The 22,595-nt window shown below is 39.9% G+C and overlaps 1 protein-coding gene across 4 annotated transcripts; it reads right to left on the bottom strand.

The window, feature by feature from the left end:
* Window positions 1-15,237: 15,237 nt before the first annotated feature.
* Window positions 15,238-21,611, bottom strand: Naus (cortactin binding protein N-terminal like nausicaa). Of its 4 annotated transcripts, none has more exons than XM_076321965.1 (8): window positions 21,009-21,610; window positions 20,785-20,886; window positions 20,407-20,631; window positions 19,683-20,304; window positions 19,424-19,519; window positions 18,865-18,974; window positions 16,333-16,701; window positions 15,238-15,376 (listed from the first exon to the last, which is right to left on the bottom strand). In XM_076321965.1, exons 1-8 carry the CDS (start codon window positions 21,285-21,287, stop codon window positions 15,362-15,364), a joined length of 1,818 nt encoding a protein of 605 aa, XP_076178080.1. In that variant the 5' UTR covers window positions 21,288-21,610; the 3' UTR covers window positions 15,238-15,361. The 4 variants fall into 4 exon arrangements, with proteins under 4 accessions (XP_076178080.1, XP_076178078.1, XP_076178079.1 ...); XM_076321963.1 differs by lacking the exon at window positions 15,238-15,376 and adding an exon at window positions 15,844-16,106 and having other exon boundaries at window positions 21,009-21,611; XM_076321964.1 differs by lacking the exon at window positions 15,238-15,376 and adding an exon at window positions 15,956-16,102 and having other exon boundaries at window positions 21,009-21,611.
* Between the last annotated feature and the right edge of the window lie 984 nt (window positions 21,612-22,595).

Here is a 22,595-nt window from a genome sequence, read left to right on the forward strand (position 1 = left end):
GACGAACTCTTATCGCAGAACCATAGTTGGAGGAACGCTTGATCGGAGAAATTGGTTTCCGCGAAGCTAGTATCCATTTTCTCCAAATTATCCGAATTTCGTATTCCTTCCCGAGGTGTCTACCCGGTCACGGGTTTAAATTTGAAAAGAAATCGCCTTTAAAACTCTCATTGGTTCTTGAATCGCGCCAATTAAGTTTCAACCTTCTTGATCGTGAAAGGGGAACCCCTAGTGATTTTCTCCCACGTCCTACTCGAAAAACGAATCGATAGTGTTTCGACACCGGAGCGTTCGGGCACTCTCAAACGTACAAATCAATTACACGAACAAAGATCATCGACGAACAAACCGACCGCACCGAGCGCGTAATTAATAAAAACTCGCGGACCGCAAGACACTTGTTAAACCGATGGATACCCTTTCCTCGTAGTTACTTTCGAGTAAAATCGTTTCCTATTCGTATCGGTGGTCGTTCATCGGATGAATTTTTCGCGGAGGAAACACCGATATCTCCGTGAAACGAAGAGAAAGCTACCGGTTCGGTAATTTCGTTACAAATTATTATAATTTGCGAAATGAATATTCAGCGAGTTTTATCGCCGCTTATATTTGCCCCACGGTTTGTTCCATTACAATGGTTAGAGACAAAATCGATGTCAATAAGACGCATTCGTCGTGCGGAAGGATCTGGATAGATTCGGAACGTAAAATCGTTCGCGTTACACGCAAAATATAAATAACGATTACGTGCACGTTAGGCGACATTTACACCTTCGTGACGACGAATTCGTGTCCGAACGATTAAGAAGTCTTACCGTGGAAACCCTCGACACGATCGCGATACCGCGTACCCTACGATTACCCGTGGAAATCGATTATCCTAATCAAATTTCTGGCCGTGGTAACGGGGTTTCCATTACACGGGGTTCCAGGTAACAGTGACGCCGTGTCGCGTATCGGGCGCCCCCCTCTGGCCCCGACTAACCCCCCCGTGTCCGTGGCTCGGTGACATTCAATCGGACATCACGGTTGGGCTCGTTGTCGGAAGAAACAAATAGCATCATGTTGCCGGGGGTATGACGCAACCGAGAAGATACGGTAGGGAACATCTTGTTCATTCTCACGGTTCAACGATTTACCGGACTTTCAAGATGATTACGGTAGTCATTAAGTTGCCAGTTGGCATTTGATGCGACGCGCAATTTATGGTTAATCCTTTGGGCGAACCGCGATGAGTATTATAATGACGTACTTTCACTCTCCCGGCACGGCTCAACTTGATTCGATATGATCCAACGATCTTTGTCGTCGATCTCGGATGTTTACTTTCAGGGATTGTCCTTCCATCCGGATCGATTCCGCTGTTGGCGACCTTTGAACCCCCCGCGATCGTGACAACCGACTAAAAATGCGAGAGAATTTCTCCGAGTTAAGTGGCCCCCACTGATCAACGCGGACGAGAGAGGAGGGAACGATTTTTTATCCGGATAAGAAACTTCGAGTAAGTAACGAAAGATCCTAGCTTCTTGAACAAAGAGTGGAATTTCAATTACGGAATTTATTTAGTGAATATTCCGCAAAGAACATATAGAAATTGTTGTTAAAGATAACCGATGAAACTTTTCGATTTGTCCGTAGAAATTAGAATTCGAATCGCGGAATCGAATATTTCGCAACGAATGAAACAAAACTTAAGTAACATCGTTTTTACTCGAATCGAATTTTGTTCGTTTCGGAACGTGTACACGCGCGATGAAACTTTTCGTCCAATGAACTTTTAACGTAACTAGCTTCAAACAACTCGCGGTTTCGCGTTTGTTAACGGTAAACAGATTTTACAATTTTTATACGAATATTTTATCACTGATCGGTAATACTAAGTATTTTTCATTCGTTGCAGTAGCACGGTTATCGGTACACCGTGATTCGATGCATTATGGGATTTACGGCGTATGCTAATATGAAAGATACAGTGGGTAGACAAATGTTTCATAAATTGATACAATAACAGTGTACGCATTCTGCATACGTTGCACATGTGTTTCTGAAATTCGTACGCGATATAAATGCATCGATAGTGTCGTATAATTGTTTATCGAATTCGCGTTTGATTCGTCGGCGACGAATTCCGTAAAATTTGGAAAAATCTTACGATCGTTGTGCACGAAGTGTTAAGCGGAAGTGTATTTCGAATATTTTTACCGATTACGATAACAGCGTGACTTCTCCGAAGTTTATTATGACGTAATCTCCGTGATAAGGAATCTTTTTCTACGATCGCTATTTATGTACATATCAGTAACAAGAACACTTCAAAGTGTACCGAATCTCGCCGTGAATAAGCGATAATACCGCAATATTACTCCGAACTTATCAAAATGATCGATGTAACGATACTCACCCAATATACGAAACACGTTCGGTATACTTACGAACGTTGGCGTCGAATTTCCCGGAAATTGCTCTCGTTTTACGGAAACACACGTTTAAAATTTCGACCATCGTTTTCTGTTACCGATCGTTGGAAAATGATCGTGAATCGATCGACGCAATACTTCTTAAACGATTTTATTACAAAATTTTTTTAAAGTACACGCAACGCGAATCGCATCAACGATTCAAAAACGAAAGCGAGTCTCGTTTCCCGCCGCGAACGTTCCAAAAACAAAGGACGTCAACGAACCTCACCTGTCGACGCGTCGAGTTAATTAATATCGGAAACTATGCGGCTAATTACATTAACGTTTCCCCGGCTGTACGAAGCAGGTGTACGTACGTAGCCGGGTAAAAAGGGACAGAGCGTTTCCCGCAGTCTGTACGTATGTGCTCCACAATTAAAATAAGAAGACTTAATCAGCGATTTCTGCTCGTCTCTGTGCATCGCGGGACGAGCGGTTTCGCAACGATCCTCGTCTTACGTCCCTCTCGTACCACGGCGTGGACAATAATCGCTAATTATCGTAATTCGGTCGTACTGCCTACGAATTGTACACGTCTACCTTCGCCGTAGGGCGATACGTAATAAACGAGGTGGGGTGGAACGGAGGATAGATACCTCGAATTTCCAGTAATCGGTCCCGAAGCCCCAACGGCCAACGGAGAAGGGAAGCTTGCTGCACCGGGACCCGGCGGATAGCGATGTTGAAACAATAGCCGGCAGATAGCGAAACAAAACTTGGCGTCTTAACGAGCGCGTACTCGCATACGTATACCGCCTTCCTCTTTTGTAATGCTAATTCAAAGGAGGCAATTATTTCAGGAGTAACTGGTAACCTTCTGGTTTCTCGAACGACACCGACCGTCCGACCGGCATCGTCCTTAGTAACCGAAGGATACGCGTGAAAGTCGGTCGCAAAATTCTCGGGCGACGATCCCGCGGATACTAGCCGAGAAAATTTAACGAACACGGAACGGAAAGAAACGCCACACCGGGGTTACAACAGCTCGTCCAATTATTCTCAGATGTTGTGTTCGCCAGCCGCGTCTCGTTTGCTCGCCTCCGCAACAGTTCTGTCGCACAGTGCTACGCGCGATATCTAATTATGCACTGTACGCGCGTTAACCCTCGCAATACCGGCGGATTAACACGGTGTAGACGCATGGACGCAACCCGCGGGTCCGAACGGACCCGTGATTCGACCTTGCGGTCAAATATTTCTCGAACGAAGATTTCTGTTATTTCTCGTCGTACTTTCTTTCTCGGTCCCACGGAAAGCTGGTTAACGATGTAGATGTCCCTACGGGTCCGAGAAGACCCAGACGCGGTAGTCAAGTACCGGTAGATCGCGAGAATCCGTAATTTACCGACGCGTACGCTTCCGGTCAGTTGGATTCTTTGTTCTCGTTGAATCGAAACACAATCGTAAGGTAGGCTAACAATCCTCCGTACGTACGAATCGAGTCACCCAGATTATTATCGTGACCGCGTTGCGTGTTCGGTGAAAGAGTTTACTTTTCCCAATGAGGTTGAACCGGGAAAGTGGAGTGTGGTAAGCGTTCCACTGCTAGGATGAAACCGGTACGAACCCGAGTCCTCGTGAAATCTTATTAATCGACGCGTTGTTGTAAAAAGTTTTCGCGGCGAGGAAAAACCTCGTTTCCTGCCGCCGATTCATTCACCGGGGTTGCTCTAGATAATGATTATCCGCGGCTAAAAAACTTGTATCTTAGTTAACGATCCCACGTCAGTGGAGGCTGCGCTCGATTATCTTATCAAGATGTCGAAATCGTTTAACGACCGTCTTCCAACGTACTTGCACGAGCGTTTACCGGTTCGAATTCAGAGGGAACTTTTTTATCGTTTGCTTAATGATTCTATTAGGACACGATTCGCCGTGGATACGTTGTCGTTTACGTTGAGAATCGATTCGCGGGAACGAATTTTTCGAATCGACGACAGCTTTACGAGGATTTCTTGCGCACGCCCGGGGGGAAATACGTATTTCACGCAACGATCGCCGCGCGTCGAAAGCCATTTCGTATTTTCAATGTCGTTCGCGGTTTGTGGACGCACGGTGTATTAACAAGATACGTATCTGGTAGCGTGACTATCGTAAACGTATTCGCTGTTATCGATTTCGCGGTGCAATGGAAATTCTCTTCGGGTCTGCGATTATATTCGTAACACATTTACCGAGCGGTGCGACAACGTTCCTTCCCTTTGGCTGGTCGTTCGTTCGGCTTCGTCGAGACGGGCAATATCGAAGTTAATTGCGCGAATCAGCAGCGGGCATTTTGTTACAGTCTAAAACGGGAAATTTCCCTTTCCGTTTACCAGCCCGGAAGGTAAACGTGGCCATTAACCGTACACCGCTCGCCATTTGTCGTTCATCTTTTTCGACTCGCGACACGGTAACTTTGCTCGACGACTTTGGTCGTCGATTCACAAAGTTCGTCGTTCCGTGAAGCAATTTATCGTTCTCGATGAAATTTTCCCCACGAGATACGCGTACCGATTTTTCACGACGATTCGCGATGCTTTTACGTTCGAATTGGCACCAGTTCGCTCGAAAACGTTTCGAATTTCCCCGCTAGTTTTTCACCGCTCGCGTTGAAAAATATAGTATTTCTTTACACGGATTTCGTTCCCGATACCCGATCACCCTCGCGTGAACGTTATTACGAAGTTCGTCGAAGAAGGTGTTGTGTTTTTCGAACTTTTTCCCATGTGTGAGTGCCACCTTACGTAAAGCACATTGTATTCATTACGAGAGAGTTCTTGTAACAAGTTGTTCCTTTCGTGACTGACTTTTGGTGCCATAATCCTTTCATACTGAATTATTAGGCTGCATGTTTTTTGCTTGTTTTATCTAGATAAAACTTGTCTCTTCCAACAATGTGAGACTTTATGCACGTGAGCAGAGGAAATCCATAATGGATGCCGCGAACAACAGTAAAAGTACACGACGGAATTTCTACGTCTTCTTTATCCTTGTCCTATTTCTTCCGGGCTAACATTTCACGCCGGAATACCAGAATCGAGCTCGCACTTTTTTTTTTCAATTATTCCGATGTTCCTCTTATTGTGCTACATTGTTACTCGCTCTCATAAATTTCTCGTACCACGAAGTCGTCGCGGGCTCCGTTTAAATTTCCGTTCCCATGTACGCTCGCTCCGCGTAATCGAACATCAGAGCGTCTTTTTCGAACTCGGACCACGATCCCTACACTCGCAAAATAACGATCGAATCGACGGAACGAAAGAACAATACAAATTTCAAATCAACCGATTTTCAGATACTCTTGAAGCTGTTCGCAAAATGCATAAAAATGCGCGTTGGGATCGGTGCAAAAATAATAATCGAATCGACGAGTGGAAGAACGACGCAAGTTCGAAATCGGTCAATTTTCAAACATTCTCGAAACAATAAGTAAAATGCACAAAACTACACCTTAGGATCAAGAACGGTACAAAATAAGTTCCCCACAACCGTGCTTCAGACCCCGGGTTTTAACTGTGAAAAACTTTTCAATCGAGTACCTGAAACCGTGCTTTCTTTCCGGTCGATTCAACTCCGTGGTGGAAATCGGTAAAGCAACCGACCAACCCGTATTATTTCGATCGTTGTTACACGACGACGATCGTTCTCCCAAAGAGAAAATCCAAGCGGCTGGGTTTCGCGTTGTTTCGCTCGGCGCCGAGAATAAAGCGACGCGAGACACGAGGAAACGAAGGCAGAGGCCGCATTTTTGGTACAGGAAACGCTCGTTGGATCGTTCCAGAGCAGCACCTTATGAAACATCCTGTTCACGAATATATACGGAGTGTATGTCCGACACATACGAGCGGGAAGACTTTCGGTCGGGAGAAGTGGTCGGGCGACGGGAAGACAAGCTCGCTTGGGTTAGGCGGAGAGAAGCGGAAGTACGGACCTCCTACCGTGGTGGATATCGCGGCATCGTGTCGGTGTTGACCCTAAGCCGGGGGAGAATCCGCCCGCGTTTACGATCTCGACTGTAGAAGAAAGGTCATTTGGGGCCACTCACCGACGCCTTTACCGGCAACGAAGATCGCCAAGATATCGCAGAACGAATCTGATTACCGGCCCCCACGGCAGAAGATCTTAGAAAGCGGCGAACCGACCGGCAACCGATATTGAGTCATGTAGAGACGAGACGTAGTCGCGTACCAAGACACCGGCATCGTCACGACCACTACCATCAATCGACGTTAATTTTCTCGTGATCCAACATTTTAAGCTCTAAACGACGAATCGTGTTCGCGGTCGTCGCCCCGGCGATATCTCCCGACGAATATTTTCTGGGACCTCCCCCGCCCGTAGTGGGAGAGTATAATTTTAGATGAAATTGTCGTTTCAAACGAAGAATGTCGAAACGGTGTAACGCTATGATTATACCGTCGAGCAAAGCGCAAAGAAGCGGTTCTCCGCAAAACGCTTCTTATTTCGTCGATAATAAATAGTTGGAAATAACGTGAACAACCCCCCAACGCTTCGAGATTGTCCTCGCGAGAAGGAGGAGCACAGACAGAAGAGGCGTTCGTCGTTGCAATCGGTTGAAATTCAACCGACCACTTTCGCGGCTACGTTAATCGGATAGACTAACAAATATTAATTACAAGAAGCGCAACGAAATGGAAGAAACACCGTTACGAAACACGTCGGTGGCGCCGACGTTTTTCTTTCCCTCGTTTAACGTTAATAACGGACACTTAGCGGGGAAAAATGTCTCGTTTCGATTCTCTCGATATCGTCTGGCTCGCGATGTTAATAAATGGACACTTTCCGACTCAGATGGTATCGAGAAAATTTCGAGACGATTTCCTTTTCGCCCAATGCTGGATAACGGACACTTTGCGACTCGAACGATATCGAAAGAATCGAAACGAGACCGCGTTGTTCTTCAAAAAGTACCGATTCTTCGACGCACGCGGTGTGCACTTGTCCTCTTTTTTCTTAAAGGGGAGGGAAATTTAACGTATTTAATCACGCGCATCGGCGCGTCATTACGCGAGACGGAAGCGAAGCGAACCGACTCGTACGATTTATCGGGCAGGCGTTGATCCGGAAGACGAGCCCACTTTCGCCGCCAGAACATCCAGTCTGGTGCCCCACACGTCGCGGAGGGGTACAGGGAAGAAGAAGAAGGGGGGAGGGGGCTACCACCTACGACCTCACAGGACACTCTTGGCTCGTTTCACACATGCGATTGTGACTCCACGACCTCTCTTTCAGACCAGAGAAACGCCGATTGTCTTCCGTTTTCTCGCGTTGTAACGCCGACAACGAAGGAAGAAGGGTGTCCGCGAGTGTGGTGGTGGGCGGACGGGCGGGCGGTCTATGACATAAGTGAAATTACAAGCACACACGTGCTACCGGTAACACACCGCGCCGGAGACTTTCTGAAAGAACTTCTGCGATGGTATCGCGCTCCCCGCCGCGATTATCCATTACCGACTTAATCATAAAATTAACGAGGATCGTTCCGTCCTCCCCGTGGCGCGTTTGCGAAATATTTATACCCGCGCCCGAAAAAGGAAGATGCAACCGTGGACCGCGAGACCCGACCCCCGTTATCTCGCCGCGTCGATGTCAATTTCCAAACGTTCCACGTAATTATGACATTGTTCGAGAGCCTTTGCTCAAGCATGAGAAGATTAGACGTTGCGTCTCGAGATGTTATCCGGTAATTCGATACTTTGCGCAAGTTTGCTCGTTGAACGCGGGCTACGAAAGCTGCGACTTTTTCCGCGCCGAGAGTTGAGCAACATCGGGGCGGGGGAGAGGAATGGATACGCGCGTACTCGGAATCGATTTTTGAGAAATTGTACGCGATAGACGAGGGTACGGGGAAGATAAAAATATATTTTTACGAAACGAACGACGAAACGGTATGACGAAATTAATAATCGAAATTGCACACGACCGATAGGTGGAAACGCGAAAACGAAACTAACGATAAAATACGCGAAAGATAGTTTTATCGACGAATCGAACGGTAGACGGAACGTCGTTCGTAAAGCACCGCTCGTCCGGCTTGGAAAACGCAAATTAAAATACGGATATAACTTTCCGAAGCGATCTTATTACCCCGTTTTATATTCGATTATTCTCAATTAACCGTGGAAAGAAAATTTCAAATCGCTCGTGAAATCCTTAACGTACTATTTAATTTCCATATCATCTGTACCGCGAACAGTTTATAAGCGTCGGTCTCGTTTCGTAATTTACACGCATTTTCGTAATGTCGATTCGTTTTTTGTTCTCGCATCGAACAAACGGTTCACGAACGGGAGTGTACGGTTGGTTTTCATTAGGGGCGATTACAAAGCGGAAGCTCCGTCCGTAAAAATTCATTTTGAAAGCGGTTTGTGTTTTAATTAAAAAAATCCGCGCCCAACGTTTCGATAATTGCTCCGACGACGAGACGAAAGAAACGGAGGTAGCGGCATTTTCGGTTTTGTCTTTGTAATTAACTCTATTTCGGCTCCGGTTTTTTCTTTCTTTCCAACAAATTCGTATTTCTCTTCTCTGTATTGTATTAAAAATTACCACGGTCAGAAAATGAACGCAACTTTTAAAACGCGAGAAGATTTAATAAAGATTTCCAAGCTAATCTACCCGGATGACAAAAGAAGTTTCGTTTCTACTTTGTAAAAGTGTTCGCGTCGTTTTAATTAGGAGCTATTAAAAAGCGGGAACGTAAGAAATTGTCATCAAGGTGGTTCGTATTTCGTTTTGAAGATTTCTTGACGATACTTTCCACGTAATTCGTGGCAACGGTTCCGCTCATTTCTCAGGAACGCAAAATACGTATTACGTCTTCGAATGCTAATTGAATTTATCTGCCGTGAGTACAGTAATACCATCTTACGTTATTAATCTGTAACCACGAAGCTTTCACCGCGAAGCCGCGAATAATGAATCAGATAGAAAAGAAAAATGGATTTAGTTTTATGCGTGGAAACCGGAACTCGGAAGTGTATTTTTGCGGATTTATAGGTTCTGACATGCGTGACGTTACCAAGACACGCTACACACGTAAAAGTGTGTTCCTCCCATCGTGAGATGCAACGCAATGTCGACCATGGGAACCCCGTTTCTTTATGTTTAATTAATCACAGTCATAATTATATTGTTCGGGGGAGTCATATTGTTTTAGCGTTTAAAGTACTGTTTACGTCATACACCGGTGTCACGGAAATGGGTCAACGATTTTTCGAATTCTTTGCAACGTCAAAAATTTACTTAACCGCGCTTCAATGGCATTTTGGAACAATGGTTACGTTACAACGAAGCTATTATTTATTTCTCGATTGCACGATGAATTCCAAAGAAATTCTCTCTCTCTCTCTCTCGAGTTATCATTTTTAATGAAAATCGATAGTGTTCGAATTTTGGAAAAACTGATCCGTTGCGAAAAAAAAAGGAAGAGTCGCGCACTTTGCGTTACCCCGAGGGTAGAAAACGCATTGTTTCGGTAATTTTACGTTCGATGGATCTATCTGGATCGTCGCGTAAAGAAATTTACACGCGAATACCTCTTGTTTAATCGAAAGGGATCGTAATGCATACATCGAAGACGGTGTTGCCCTAATTATCGATCGGATGGTTCGATACTTTTGTTTTTTCGATCTTCACAATTTCCGGCTCTAACGAAGTTCGTTTTCGATCCTTTTCGAACAACGAAGTTTTTAATCCGCGTGGTAGCCCGGAAGAATATCAATGAAAACAGGAGAGAAAGAAAAAGCCACGACGAATCGAACAAACGATAGAAAAGGAAGAGGAAACGTTTGCAGGATGGTGTGAAACGTTTTTACTCTAAATATTGCTTTCATATTATTAATATCGTATATTCTCATAATTTGGCGGTACATTATTTTTTTTTTTAAATCTTCTATACGTTTAAAGTCCTTGACGTCAATAATGCATTCAGATTCCAAAAATTGAAAGTTCTTGTGCGCTTCGAAGGACATGGAACGTAACTGAGGAACATGCCGCACTATTTACTACTACGTGTCTTCGATTTTTATAATATGTAACATTCTTACAATATATACATAACATTCCTTATTCTTCCAATAAATTGAAGTTCGGTGAGATCTATGTATACCTACGAAGAAACTAATTCACGCGGACATGATTCGACGAACGTAATAACAAATACCTAGTGGAGAAGTCCCGCGAGGGGACCGGCTAGAAACGTTTTATTAAAAACGGAAAGAAAGGAAAAAAAAGGGAGTAAAAAAGAAAAGATAATAATACAAACATAAAAATTCAACAAAACGATCTCGAGAAAACATCGACACCGTCTGTACAAATTATAGAACAATCTACACGTATCAGGTATGATCGGTAGTCAACTACGATTGTACTCTATCACTTATCGTCATCGTCCAAATGATATCACTGGGAAACGTGTAAACATCGCGGAAAGTACAATTATACTGCCTTACACTCTACTGACGCCTTAGGAGGAGAGGGGGATAGGGTGGGGGGTTCGTGAAATAAACTATCGTCGACGACGGATAAAAATATTGCTTACACGATTGCTTATCAACTAACCGTTACTCGTCGTCCTGTTCGGACACCCTCGATCATTCGATTCACTCGGTCTCCCACGCTTTCACGATACATCGAAACGACGACAACAACAACAACAACAACAACAACAATTAGAAAATTTCGGGCCACGATTCGGATCTATCGAATCGAGGACCATACTGTGTACGTACGTGTGCGAAATATTCGATCACTCCTGGTCCACGACCCGGTACCCACTTCCTCGTATTCCTATATCGGCTATTACGTTACTTAAGAATACGAAAAAGCACACATCACCCGTGACCGGAAGCTCCCGTCCCCGTAGCGTGTATCACTGATCGCGTGGACACGGTACGCGGTCGTCGTAGCGAGAGGGGACAAAAGAAAAGAAAAGGAAAGGAAAGAAAACAAAAAATGAAAATGAAAAGAAAAAAAAACGAAACAAATAACAACGGTCCACAATGCGTACGAGATACCAAAGTCCCGGTGCCGGTACCACCGGGTGCATCAGACTAGCCGAGAAGTCGCGCGCGCGGAGGACGAGTCGAAGGGCCGCGTCGCGAATGAAACGTAAGACGGTACTGAGGAGCAGCCGGCTAGGTATGCAAACCTCATACCGCGCAAGGATCACTCGATCCTCGCTTCTTTGTCCATCGACTGTCACGGCTCGGCTATCTCTATTCCTCTTCCATTCACGCTTCCAACTATTATTCCGTCTCGCTTGCGCTCGTCCCGCTCACTTCCTCGCTTCCTCGTTAGCCGATCCTCCCTCTGATGTTAACCCGCTCCTCTTCGTCCCCTAACCCCTTGCATAGCCCACGGTGGCAGAGGTGTATCGGGCAAAACCAAGCCGGCGACGAGCGCACGCGCTTTACGCGCTGCTTACCTTTTACCATCCTCCAGACCTCTCGCACCCACTCCGCTCTCACCTTCTTCCTCCCTCTGCCCTGCCCCTCGCTCTCTCCTCGCGCCCCGTTTCCTCTGTCTGTCTCCCTCGAAATTTTTCCGCGTAAAACCTCGCTACTCTTGGTCACCTTCCTCCATGTGACCCGATCCTATCTCTAGTGCTTTCTCTTTCTTCGTTCCCGAGACAGTTTTAGTTTCGTGCGGTTCTACCAGCAGCGCGGTAGGTGTACACTCGCGGGTAGCCCGTGTTCCTCTTGCCGTTGCCCTCTCGCGCGCCGGACGTCGTTGTCGTTCACGTTGGCTCTTCCTATTTTCCTTTTTCTTTTTTCTTTTCGTTTTTTTTTCGGTTTTTCTCCCTTTCGATTCGCCCCTTCCATCGCGGTCTTCCTCCCCTCGATCCCCCGTTCGTGATACAGTACTTGTTGCGACGCTACCTTCTAAGCGCTTTCTTTTCGTCCGACCTTTTCATGTCCGAGACGACAGCGCGGCGCGACTTTCGTTCCGAAGGATTCCACCTTCCCTTTTAATTACCGTTCTCTCTCTCTCTCTCTCTCTCTCTCTGTATATACATACATATATACATACGTTTGCGTGTGTCTCGCGCGCGCGACGCTTTAGGCTTTCTTAATTGCCTCGCGCTCCGTGCGTTTCCCGCGGAAATTAATTTCGCACTCGTTTCGTCGAGTTTTTCCATTAAACTTTTCTGCGAAGATATTTGTCGTTTTTTTTTTGTTGCAACGATTCCGCGTTAAAGAGAAACTGATTACAGAGTATCAGAATCGCGTTACGAGGATCCGGTTAATCAACGATGTTTTTGCCGTTACTTTGAAAGAAAGTATAAACGAGGATATGCAATGTACGTTGAGAAAGACGAAGACTCCTCGCGCGACGCACGAAAGGGTAGAAAGGAATCGGTAGGAAGTGTACAAAGAAGGACGAATGTTTTCAAAAATTCTCACGCACTGTACGGAAAACGGTATTGAGCGCCGCGCGAATAGTTATCCAAGTATTAAAAGTTATCGAAAAGATAATTACAATTTCCATTCGAAAGGCTCGTATAACCTGGTCATCGTTGTTCGACTTTGAAAAGATTCGTTTCCGTTCGAAATTTGCGATCGATGGCCGGTTCATTCGACGAACAACGGATACAAATGTTTACGTGTGTATCGTTTGTTCGTTGTTCGAAACGTTCGTCTAGATTTTGCCCATCTCCGTTGGAAAGCTACTCGTTGGCGCTAACTTTTCGAGTAATTTACAAGTTTGAGTAATAATCAACGGGTGTACTCGAAGGAAGGATTTCGCTCTTTAATATCCATCTTGGTCAACCGACGGTTTTTTACACGAATCTTTCGACTTGGATTGCTCTACAGTATTCACAAACTATGAAGAAATCGTGAAGATTGCGCATCACTCTTGGGAAACGCGGCACGCGATATTTATGCATTAGATACGAAAAATTTCCAAAAAGCTGGAACAGACGACTAGGAAAACGTACGTTTCTAACAGAACTGGCATAAAAACAATCGTCATAAGTGTTGTTACACACGCTGAATATTTTCACACGTTTCGTGAAATCACGGTCGCATTCGAAGTACGAAAGGAGATGAGATACATGTTTAAATAATTCGATACATTTCGTGTACATATACCACAGTTTATGAGAACGTAATTCTATCCATTTATAATTTATACAAGAGAAACTGTGTGTACAAACGAATAATTTTATTCATGTCCTTGTTATAAACTCTACATTGTGGGAACGAAATTTGCGTACAGAAATTTCGTAAGATGCACTGTGCACGGCGAATAAAAGGATTTCTAAGCCGAAAATCATTCTTAATATCTTCGCATGATCATTGTTCGTGAACCTCTCGAGTTGCCGACGATGAAAGCCGTATATATAAGCGTACAGTGTTTGCCCGGCCCCATGCGTTAATAAGTCGACGGAGCAATCTTCGTCGCATAAAATTATTAGGAATCGCATTTTGCCTGGTTTTTGACTCAGAAATCATTCGTTTCCCTGATGCAACACATCTTACAGAACACTGCGGATCTATCACCGATAATTACTAATATTCAACATCATTGCGCGACTGGCCCACTATTATTGGAAAATGTTGCTCCTCTCAAATTCGATGATGTATTCATAGAAATGCGTAGAAAATAAATTGCCTCCCTACGTATAGATCTGCTTTCGTCGATAGATATACTCCAAGAGCCTTTAATAGACACGGCGGTCGCGTGAATCTAAAATAATACTACTTTGCACATAAGTACATATTGTCGAAAATACAGCGACTGATCGGTTTCTGCGTTGCAGTGTTTCAAAATGCCTGTACTCAGGAACGATCGATAGGTTTCGCAACGTAAAACATTGATTATCCTTCTTAATACCTTCGTCTCGAATAAATTCGTTCAAAATTTGTATCGGTATATCATACGTTTGTATATTGGCGATGCACGCAATTATGTCAGGCAAGGCAGTGATTATAGCATATACAAATGGGGTCATCTCACGTCAAGTCGATCAATTACAGTTAAAAGATGACGTCGTTAATATTCTTAGATTCGTAATGATAATATCAAACGACGATTCGTAAAAATATTCTCTCGATAAGGAGAAAGAAAGAGAGGGTGAAAAGAAAAAAAGAAAAAGAAAGAAAAAACGTGCCCGCTTTTGGCGCTCGACTACGTAATTCAAACGTCTTAAGCAAGTGTTAATTAAGTCTTACACATTTTACGTTCTAAGAGATAATAATTACCTCGTTCGTCGATTACCAATGTGAAAGTGAGAACAATAAAAAAAAAAAAAAAAGAAGCGGTACATTAAAAAGAATCCTACTTGATACTCGAATGAATTTAACGCTAAATGACCCTTTCGTATCCTCCCCTACCTACAAGTATTTATTTTCATTAACACATTACACGGTCTAGTTCCCTGTTGCATAAACATTTATTATTCACGTTCACTGTTGATAACAGCATCGTTCCTTCTTACGAATAACACGTTACAACGTTACTAATTTATCTAATGACTTTTAACGTAATTCGGAAAACTCGCGTTTAATAAACTACAGAATCTACAAGAGTCTACCTTAAATAGTTCAGATAATCGGATTTCGATTCGATTTCTCGGCTATAGTACAATGTTACAAGCATGGTTCTTGTCGTGTCGACGTATGTATATCGCTAACGGATCCATAGATCCGTCCGACTGCGAGATCTAGCGATATAGATAATGATATCTTATGTACGCGAAGTAAAATCAATCGATGAACGAGTAGTTCGGGCACGTACGTTTCTTTTTCGTTGATTCAGAAACGTTGTTATGGATCCCGCGCCGTGTAGTTCCAATACGCTACCTCGAGTACTTTTTTTCACGGTATACAGGATTCAGACTTTTCTTAAACTTAAGTAATGCTTACTTTTTCTTTTTTCTACCCGCTGTTAAATCAACGTGGCTTTGTCTGAAATCATATTCACGAGCTCTGAATTGCATTCGTGTATATATTAAAAAAATTTCGATTCATCAGGCACCCAAAAAAGTTACTCGAACAATTCGAACGAATTCTTCGAATTCGTTATCTGAAATCTTTGTCTGCAATTCATCTTCTTGAATAATGTTATATATTTGGACCACAACCAACGTTTACTTAGTAACAAAGCAACACAAAGAATTAAAACGAGGACAATGAACGAACACATTGAACATAAATTCAAGACTAATAGATTTCGAAAATTTGATGGAGAAACGAAATTTTTATGTCTAAAGGGGGATCTCGTCCAGAAATTATGAACGACTTTTTCAAAAGCGATACAACATTTTGTATTATACAGCGTTTTGTATCTGAAAAATAAAAAAACTCTTTAACAAAATGGCGACAACTTTCAGTCTTCAAGTTACCAATTATCAGTAATATTTATTGGATGCAGTAGACCCTCGCTGTAGATGAACACTTTATAATCATCTTGGCAGACGTTATGCAACGCACGGATTACATTCTCTTCTCGTAAGACGTTTTATATTTCAGTAGAAACTTACTTTATAAAAGTGTTACCATGACAGAGTGTAATAGAATAATGGAAAGGTGCAGTGAAGAAAACTATGTCGAATTTTTGTTCTCGATCCAGGTTTCGTTTAGAAGATATTATAGAAAATACAATTTCAATCGACCATTCGATCGTCCAACTTCCTTCCTAATAAAGTAATATAAAGATATTATTCTTTTATAATTACAATATATGCGAACAGGAAGGTAGCTTTCTTGGGAACCCGATGAGTCTTCTCAAGTTGTTGATAGAAGGAAAGAATGTAATAAGAAAATGGGATACAAGAGAGTCTATAGTATTGGTACTCGAAGTCTAGTTCGATTATCCGTTCAGGTTAATCGGACGAGTTAAAGAGAGGTGCTGCATTACTAACCTCTTCATCGGAGGCTTGAGTAAAGGCTGCTATTGCCTGTTGCACTTGCGGAGCAGTGGATCCACTAGCAGGATGCGCCGCAGCTTGTTTACCAAGTTTTATGGCGTCCTGTGTCGATTGTGACGACTCAGTCCTCCTAAGATAAGCAGCCTCCTTTTTAGGTGGTACTACCGGTTTATTCGGCGGTACTGGAGGAGGAACGCCGCGAGATATTGGTGGTTTTTTCGAGGGCAGCATACCAGATGCTTGAACCACCGAACCAGAGCCAACATGAAAACCAAGTTTTCCTGTAGTTTGCGTTGACGGTATAAGTTTTACCGCGCCTCCGGGATTAACAGGAGCAGGTACAACCACACGTTTCTCTACAGCCTGAGGAATGAATACACACGAGAACCGATTTAACCTTGGGGCTATCCCTTTGAAACACCCCACCGTAAGGGTACATCTAGATTTAGCTGCATCTAAGGTAAACTAAAAGAGGAGAGAATTATACCAAGACACCGGTTCAAAGCAAAAAAAAAAAAAAAAACAGTTGAGTGGTTCAGAATAGTAGCGGTTGAGAATTTTTGAAAAGAGATCACCTTGTTACCTAAGCAAAAGTCTGATATTTTTTTCCAATTTTGAAACTATGCTTGGGATATCGATTCCTACCAACAATTAACAATTACACAATACCATTGTGGATTAACATAAGATTTGTTTAGCAAGTAAAAGATACTAATAATAGTGATCTTAATTCGAAGAACTTTCTACTATAGAGACTATATGATAATCTATTTTCTTTGTTAGGATAGTACATCACACAAGTTGAGAAAAATAATAGGTAAACAACCAAACCATGTAAAGTTAGCAGTAGCAAATACAGGGTTGCAATTAGGATGGCAAGCAGGGAAAATTTGTAAATAAGGCTCAAAAGTGAGTTGCATACAATTTTTAATTAAGGAAATAATCAATGTACATACTAAATAGTAATCTTATGTACAAAATAAGAATAGCATAATACAATTTAGATTTAAAATTTGATGGTGTACTAACTTATATAAAACAATACAGTGTGATATAATCGATATGAATTAAATTTTACAAATAATGAAAAACTGTGAGTGTACAATCGAAAATAAAAAGACGAGTTTTAATGTTACCTAAATAATGAAAAAATATCTAATTATAATTGTAACTGTACACCACAAAATAGATTTTGTTATATGCATCAGCACTCAGTGTAATATATCATTTTTATATAATGTATAATTAATAAAAGACAATCCAAAATAACGTCATAGTGATTAAAAATGTGTATTGGATTGGGGATGCATTCATGTAACACATCTGCAAGATGTGTACATGTAGCATTAATGCATTTATACTTATGATTTACTGTTTACCTTCATTTTATATTATTAACATTACTAGTGTATTTTACATTTTACTTCCATACCTTGTATAAAAATGTAGAAAGTATCTAATGATTGTAATGTACTGTTATTCTGAATATATACATCGATTTCTTTCTTCCAGCTTAGTAATTGTACTCATTGTTCTTTATGTATCATCACGGTAAATACGATCAGTAACATACCCATGTGTTAGAAGAAGAAATGAACCAGTTTTACCCCAAAGCAGTTTCTGTTTGTTACATTGATTCATTAAAAATAATAAGAAATTCAAAAAAATGCGCAATAATTGTGTTCTCTAAAAAAAGATGATAAGACATATTTATATTTATCCTTGTTATCATGCAATAATTATATAATGAAAATATTATATATATATATATATATATATATATATATATATATATATATATATATATATATATATATATATATATATATATAACATTCAACTTTCATAAAAGATAAGACTAGAGAACCTTATGCAATTAGAATGTGCACATAAAGTAATATCAAATAATATTACATCTAGAAAGTTAATATAATTATTTCTTAATTAATCGCAAAAGCGGTTTATTATCATAAATAATTGCTGCACTTTAAAATATTGTTTTACTAACATTTCTGTGTGTATGTTCAATGTTAATTAAAGATTTATAATGAAAATCTTGCATATTTTACATTATCCTGTATTTCATTGATTTGTTAATAAAATTGTATCGTCTACTATTAAAATAGTACTAAAATATTCATATTGATTTACAAACCAATATACTAATATACTTATTTCTTCTGAAGTGTAGTAAAAATCTATAATTTAATATTTTTTAATAAACCTTGTATGTTGTATAAATATATACTGTTCAAGTATCTTTCCACTTTCCAATTCAAAATATATAATTAACTATTATATTGTACCTAATACATTTTCTGTAGTTTTTATACCAGTTTGTGCATAAAAAAGAATGATGTATTAAAAGTCAATATAATATGTTGAAATAAAACATACAAAATATTTTGATATCATAAAACCTATATTATTAAAAAAAATTCTCTTACATTAAGTGTATGCACAAATATGCAATGTCTAATATCCTCAGATTAAAGTAGAATGAGAAGGAAAATGAGGATAATTTACCTGGGTTTCAGAAGAAGCCACAGTCTCTCCACTAGTAGATGTTATATTCGACGTGTATGTGACCCCACGTAGTGCCTGTCCAGGAGTTACTGATCTAGCAATACCAGTAGCTATAAGAAAATTATAGTTCATTAGATGTTACTTACTGGTTTTAATTTCGAAATACTTATACTAAAAGGATTGAAATAATTTTTTTTTCAAATAGATCAAAATTTTCTATTTTTCCATATAGAAAAAGTACTCGAACAATGTGACAACAATTTTCATTCTTAAGTAATTACATCATAAAACTCCTTAAATATGAATCATTCATTGTAATAAACTTGCATTCATATGAACAAGCACTATAAACTGCAAATGCAGTTAAAATTTCTTTTACAGAAATAACAAACTTGTATCAACATTGAATGTGTTGTTATGATATACTTATGAGCAAAATCTCAATTATTAATATTTTACATCATGTACAATACAAATATTTTCATGGAGAAGATATATCCAAAATATATTAATCATTTATATACTATTTCAATTTTAGAGTAAGACATGCTGTTCTTACTTGGACCACTGACAGGAACACTAGATACCGTGGCAGTGGGCTGAACGACTTTGCTACTAACCATTGGTGTCCCAGTGCCCAATACTGTGCCTTTAACTGTGTACAAAGTATAGTTATACAAATTAATTAGTTTAATCATCATATATTAATGCATCAATGACTATAGCATACAGAAATTGTACTATTTGTTTTCTACTAATTTTTGATAAGCTAAAATTGTATTTTATATATCATTTTATAACTATCATATATTACATACTTGTCTGTGGAGCACTAGCAGGCCTAACTGTAGGCATAGCAACTAAGTTAGCTGGTTTAACTGGTGGAGGTGGTGGAGTTGTACCCACTCCTCTTGGAGAACCTCGTGTTTGAGACTCCTTCAACACATCCATTTCATTTCTAAGTTTATCTAATTCTAATTCGAGATCTTTAACCCTTTTTTCTTCCTTTGCTAAAGCTTGCCTATATTGCTGCCTTTCCATATCAAACTGTGCAAGTTGTTTCTCTAATTCTGCTTCCATTTGCAACGACTTCTTACTTTCTTCCTCAAGTCCTTCAGCCATAGAATCTATTCGTACTTTTTCTTCGCTTAATATCTGTGCCAAATCTTCTGATCTCTTTCTTTCTTCTATATATTTCATAATTATTGTTTTACGTTCAGCCAGTATTAGAAGTACTATTTGCTTTTGTCTGGCTTTTTCTTCTTCTAAAGTTTCACTTGCCTTTTTTATTTCTAATTCCAGTCTTTTCTTTTCTTGCTTCTCTAATTCTAATTCTTTCTTCAATCTTGTTCGTTCTTTTTCCAATCCATATGTAATATCATCACCTTGAGCAGTATCATGTTCATGTTTTCTCTTTTCTTCCTCTAATTCCTTAATTACCTAATATAAAGTAATTGCAGACACAATTATACAATGTATGCTGACTATAACAAAAAACATTAATAACATAAGGAAAATCTTCAATTTTAAATCAATACATACTGCTCTGTGCCTAAGTTCAGCTTCTTTAAGAACTTTGGTCATTCTAGACTGCATACGTCTTTGTTGTGTCACAAGTGCTTCTAAACTAGCAACTTGTTGATCTATTTGATTTGGTTCATGTCCCATTATACTACCTACTAATGCTACATCACGAGCAAGTGCAGCTTGTGGATCTGAAGTTCCGCTTAAATATCGAGAACTTAGTAGGTGTTTCAATTTTTCCGACTACAAAATGCACATGAATCAAAAATATGACAGAGATGTCAGCTTCATCTTTAATAATACACACCACTAAATTTTTTTACAAATTTGAAACTATTTACATTAATTTTCAAATATTATTAATAATTTATTTCTGCGTTAGAGAGAGAAACTTACCTTTAATACTGCTATTACAATATCCCTTGCTTGTAATTCTCCTTCCAGATGCCCTAATAGTTTTAATAAATCGCTTTTGCTCAATTCCATTTTCGGATTACGCTACAAAGAAAATTTAAGAATTAATATCAGCAGACATATAAGTTAATATACATATTAAGAATAATAAATAAAATTAAATTTTGGAATATGTCTAGATGACAACTGTTTTTTTGGACCCATACTTTTAACGTATTGGAGGAATTCTTATCAAGTGCCTCTACATTGTTTGGTTGTTGCAGAGTCAGTTGATGCTGCTGCTGCTGTTGTTGCATCGGCGACGGCGACGGTGATGGTGACGACGATGGCGACGAATGTTGTTGTTGACAAGGTTGCGAGGATGGTGTAGAAGCGAATGACTGCATCTTAGTACAGACCGAGATGGTCGTCGGTGATTCGGATGATCCATTCGCCGGTGAAACAGTTGAACTCACATTTGTAGCATTTTGACTCTGTGATGCCATTTTTAAGATAAACGAATTATCGGGAAGGATCTATCCCCGAAGAAGACGTGCAATTTCAGAGGAAAATACTTAGAAAGTACTTGAAGAAAGTATTCCGCGTTAAATCGTTTCAACCTTCGGTATTCATACTTTCATTTGAACAAGAAAAGCTCCGGCCCCGAGAGCCAGCTTTCGGGACGCGCCACATCGTTCCTAAACTTCTGTTTTCCTGTTCGAACTTACTTAAATTATGCCGAATCAGTTAATCCGGCATAAACTTTATCCACGGTTATTGACAAATCAACTACAAAGCGTAATTCACAGATAGAAACCTATCTCGTGAAAGAGGCTACGAGATCATTCATTTTCGATTTCTACTTATCGAATGTTACGATTGTGAATTTAACTTCGACTTCAAACAGCGGTAAACTCAAAATTTATAGTTCAAACGTATCGTTCGTACGTTTACAGTATTAATACGAGGATATTCTTATTAATTTTGCACGTATATTTCTCTGTACTAAATAAATAGTACAGGTATTCATTATACGAGAAGAAAATATTTTTAACTACAAATTATCTATTGCACGTACTTTCGTTTTTGGAAAAAAATTTGTAAAATACTTTCTGAACACTAATATATTTTTATATAGAGGAAGAAAATTATATTTTTCAATAAGATACTTTTATACAATAAAAAATAATAATATTTATTTGAGAAGTTTAATTTTACTCTTAGTCATTTAAATAAAAATTTTTTACACTGATGTAATTAAAATGAAAAAATTTACATGAAATTTTATTACATTTACATAATATTTCTTTTTATCCGATTCATCTAGTTAGAAAACAAAATTATTGAGGTTTATTTAAGAAAAGATTTCTATGAATATAGTTTATTAACATGTAATATTTTTTAACATTAATTTTTCTTTCTCCGAGACCAAATAAACCGTAATGAAAAAAGGAAATAAACATAGATTCATAATGCTTTGCTATTGAATTTAATTTTATTATATTTCTTTTAGTAGAATAACATTCAACATGAACCTATTTTTAAACATACGATGTATTGATTAATTAATACTTCTTCGCGTGCAAAATATTAAACTGATAACAACAAATTTATTTGTTCTTAGTACTTAAATATTTCTATTTTTCCAGATCGTTTTTAAAATGTTAGAGAACGTTTTAAAATATATCGTTGAGAAATTTCATATTTCCCAACCGTATATTCCCCTATATTTACCATCTCCTTTAAATCATAGATAAGTGCGGATTATTTTCGACAATTTTGAAATCTTATCAATTTTATCGTACTTGAAATAT

Source organism: Ptiloglossa arizonensis, chromosome 10 (genome assembly GCF_051014685.1).
Source record: "Ptiloglossa arizonensis isolate GNS036 chromosome 10, iyPtiAriz1_principal, whole genome shotgun sequence".
NCBI classification, from domain to species: Eukaryota; Metazoa; Arthropoda; class Insecta; order Hymenoptera; family Colletidae; genus Ptiloglossa; species Ptiloglossa arizonensis.

Bases quoted from the DNA above. Each gene is read 5' to 3' on its own strand.
- Naus (XM_076321963.1), bottom strand. From the start codon at position 21,287: ATGGCATCACAGAGTCAAAATGCTACAAATGTGAGTTCAACTGTTTCA. The intron at 19,520-19,682 runs GTATGTAATATA...CTTTGTACACAG, and splicing joins TGCTAGTGCTCCACAGACAA to TTAAAGGCACAGTATTGGGC. The intron at 16,702-18,864 runs GTAAATTATCCT...TTCATTCCTCAG, and splicing joins TGGCTTCTTCTGAAACCCAG to GCTGTAGAGAAACGTGTGGT.